This window comes from Oppia nitens, unplaced genomic scaffold (assembly GCF_028296485.1).
Source record: "Oppia nitens isolate AA-2021 unplaced genomic scaffold, nextdenovo-longstitch-racon4-pilon3 scaffold16_pilon_pilon_pilon, whole genome shotgun sequence".
In the NCBI taxonomy this organism is placed as follows: domain Eukaryota; kingdom Metazoa; phylum Arthropoda; class Arachnida; order Sarcoptiformes; family Oppiidae; genus Oppia; species Oppia nitens.
The window spans coordinates 1,196,674-1,200,000 of NW_026533195.1; the positions used below are offsets into that span (position 1 = coordinate 1,196,674).

Below are 3,327 nucleotides of genomic sequence, written 5' to 3' on the forward strand. Positions count from 1 at the left end.
AAAATTACCTGTAATTATATTTAATATATATATATCCCTTTATAAATAAATATCTATATATATATATATATATAGCTATAGATATAATTAATACTTTATAATTATAGATTTATTTTTATATATAAATAGGAATGATTTTGCATTAATATATATATATATTATTTTTAAATTATAGTTTAATTCTAATATTTTAGTTTAAATAAAATAAAAATTTATTTATTTAGAATATTATTTTTTTCAATTTCAATTTTATTTACTAAACTTTCTCAAACTATATTTTTATAGTTAGTGTATATAAAAATTAATTATCTTTTTTTTTTGTAGTTTATTTTAAATAACAAAATAATTTATACAATAAAACGATGTCTAATACAAGTAGTAGTAGTAGTAGTAGTAGTAGTAGTAGTAATAGTAATAATAATAATAATAATAGTAGTAGTAGTAGTAGTAGTAGTAGTAGTAGTAGTAGTAGTAGTAGTAGTAGTAGTAGTTTGAGAGCCGATAGCCGTATCCAAACACCCAACAGTCTTAAACCAATTGGTCTGAATTTAGGCGATCTGTTTGATGATATCAAGTGCGGTATATGTCTGGATATTGTCAGCCAACCGGTACTAACCCAGTGTTGCCGACACCTGTACTGCAATGGCTGTATCAGGCAATGGCTGACCGGCAGCAGAACCGGTACCACTGATACTACTACTATCATGAATGGCTTTTATAGACACGAACAGCGACGACAAACCTGTCCAATGGATAGACGGCCGCTAACTGTCCAACAATTAATGAAACCATCAATACTTGTCAGTAATTTGTTAATATATTTCAATAGAAAAGGTTTGTTTCAATAAATTGTATTTTAATTATTTTATAATTAATTATTGATATAAATATAGAATTTATAATTTTTTTTTGGTTTTTGAATAAAAAGTTTAATTTATTTTTTTTAAAACTTTATATATAGTATCATATATTGAGAACTATTTTTATAATCAATTATTTTAAGGTTAATTATCAGTTTTATGATTAAACAATTTAAATCAATTAATAACATTAACAAAGTTTTATATATATATAGTTGAAATATTTTTTATAAAATATATATAATATGATAATAAAATCAAATCATTATTAATTTTTAAGTATAAATTAATATTAAAATATATTAATATATTTTTCCTAACATTTCATACTAATTATTAGTTAATAGAAAATTATACTAAAATTATTAGAAATTTTTGAATATTACTTATATATCAATATATATATAGCAAATATATATATATAAAACTTGTTTGTATATTATTGGGCAATAATTTTATTTCTAGAATTTTATATTTTAGAAATATTTTTTTTGTATAAATAGACTGTATGTATGAAATATTTTTTTTCAAAATAAATTTTTAGTATATATATTATTATAATATTAAATTTATACATTAAAAAAACCTAATAATAATAATAATAATTATTATTATTCAGAAGATATTATGGATTATATCGATGAAAAACAAGTGGACAACAAATACACCGAAATTTCCCGAATATTATTTTGCTATAAATGCTGTCGTCTACCGATTCGGCGTCCAGTGGCCCGTAAATGTTGTCCATCGGTATTAATGTGCGTCAAATGTTTAGCCAATGATGACCAGCATTGTATTCTATGTAATTCGAGCGGACAGTTGGCCACAGAGGCCAATGTCGAGCCGAAACGTTTCCGTTGGTACGACCAGATTATAGTCAGATGTCTGAATTTGTTGCCATCAGAGGCAGCGGCGGCGGCGATGGCGTCGACCTCTTCTGCGGCATCGGTTTCGGTGGCCATTGGCTGCACTTTTAGGGGAACTATCGGCGAACTGAGAGGACATCTGGACGGCAACGGTCAATGTATTGGCCGTACGGATAGGCTGTGTAGTACATGCAATGGCCGTATAAGTGAGCATAATATTGTTGCTAATGGCGTACAAGGAGGCGATGCCGCCCCAGAGTCGGCGGCCGCCGGCGGAGGCGTCGGAGTATTGGACGTTAGATTATGTATTCAACTAATGGCCAAAAAAATGGCCGAAGAAATGGCCAAAATCAGACAAGACTTTGATAGATATCGAGTTGTAATCGAACTGTTAGTTCAACGGAGAGGTCAGGGATGTGGAGGTGGAGGAGGAACGGGTGGTTAGAGATTAGTAGACTTTAAAACAATAATAGATTACAATTCAATTAATTTGTTTTTTTTATTTTCAATTTATTATTTAGAAACTAAAGATAATAAAAATAGTATTGTTTTAGTTTTTTTTTGTTTTGAAAATATATATAAAAAAATTTTCGTATTAATTTCCAATTTATTTTTTTGTCCGATTTTTTTTGATGAGTTTTTTTTCATTATATTTTTCTCTATATTTTGTCAATTTTTAATTATCAAATTAATTACATAGAAATTATTAATTAAATTGTGTTTTATTAATATTTGATAGATTAAAAAAATAATTCTTATATTTTTTGCATAATATTTATTTTGTTATTTAATTTTCTATTAAATAATAATAATTAAATGATAATCTTAATTATCTGAATAAAAATTTAATCGTAAAAATTAAAAAAAAATTATAATTTTTTAAAATTACTTTTTAATATTTAATTTATAATTATTATTATATTTAGATTAAAATAAAAATATTTTGTAATTCAATACAATATTTTATGATCATTTAGTTTTTAAATAATTTTTTTTATAAAAAAAAAATAGTAACTAGATCATTTTTATTATTTTAAAACATAATTATTTAGAACTCATAGACATATGTTGTTGTTGTTGTTGTTGTTGACCTCCCTGTCCACCTGACCATTGACTGCCCGACATATGTTGATTGACGCCACCATAATATCTTTTGGGACCACTGTTATTAGATCCCTGTCCACCACCAGCAGCAGCAGCACCTGGATCACCACCGGCACCATAATTACCAGTACCGTATACTTGGATACCATGATATTTGATAACTTGTTTCGGTTGATTTTGATACCTGTTTTTTTGTGGCATACCTGTGTGTGTATGTGTATGTATGTGTGTGTCTAATTATATGTGTGTTTGTATATGTATGTATTTGTATGTGTTTGTATGTGTGTATGTGTGTATGTTTATGTGTGTATGTTTATGTGTGTATGTTTATGTGTGTATGTTTATGTGTGTATGTTTATGTGTGTATGTTTATGTGTGTATGTTTATGTGTGTATGTTTATGTGTGTATGTTTATGTGTGTATGTTTATGTGTGTATGTTTATGTGTGTATGTTTATGTGTGTATGTTTATGTGTGTATGTTTATGTGTATATGTTT

General features: G+C 26.7%; 1 protein-coding gene across 1 annotated transcript; it reads left to right on the top strand.

Moving 5' to 3' along the window:
* Nucleotides 1–362: 362 nt before the first annotated feature.
* On the top strand, nt 363–2,171 carry LOC128965252 (uncharacterized). The gene is made up of 3 exons (XM_054311902.1): nt 363–375; nt 553–834; nt 1,480–2,171. Exons 1-3 carry the CDS (start codon nt 363–365, stop codon nt 2,169–2,171), a joined length of 987 nt encoding a protein of 328 aa, XP_054167877.1.
* Nucleotides 2,172–3,327: the final 1,156 nt, after the last annotated feature.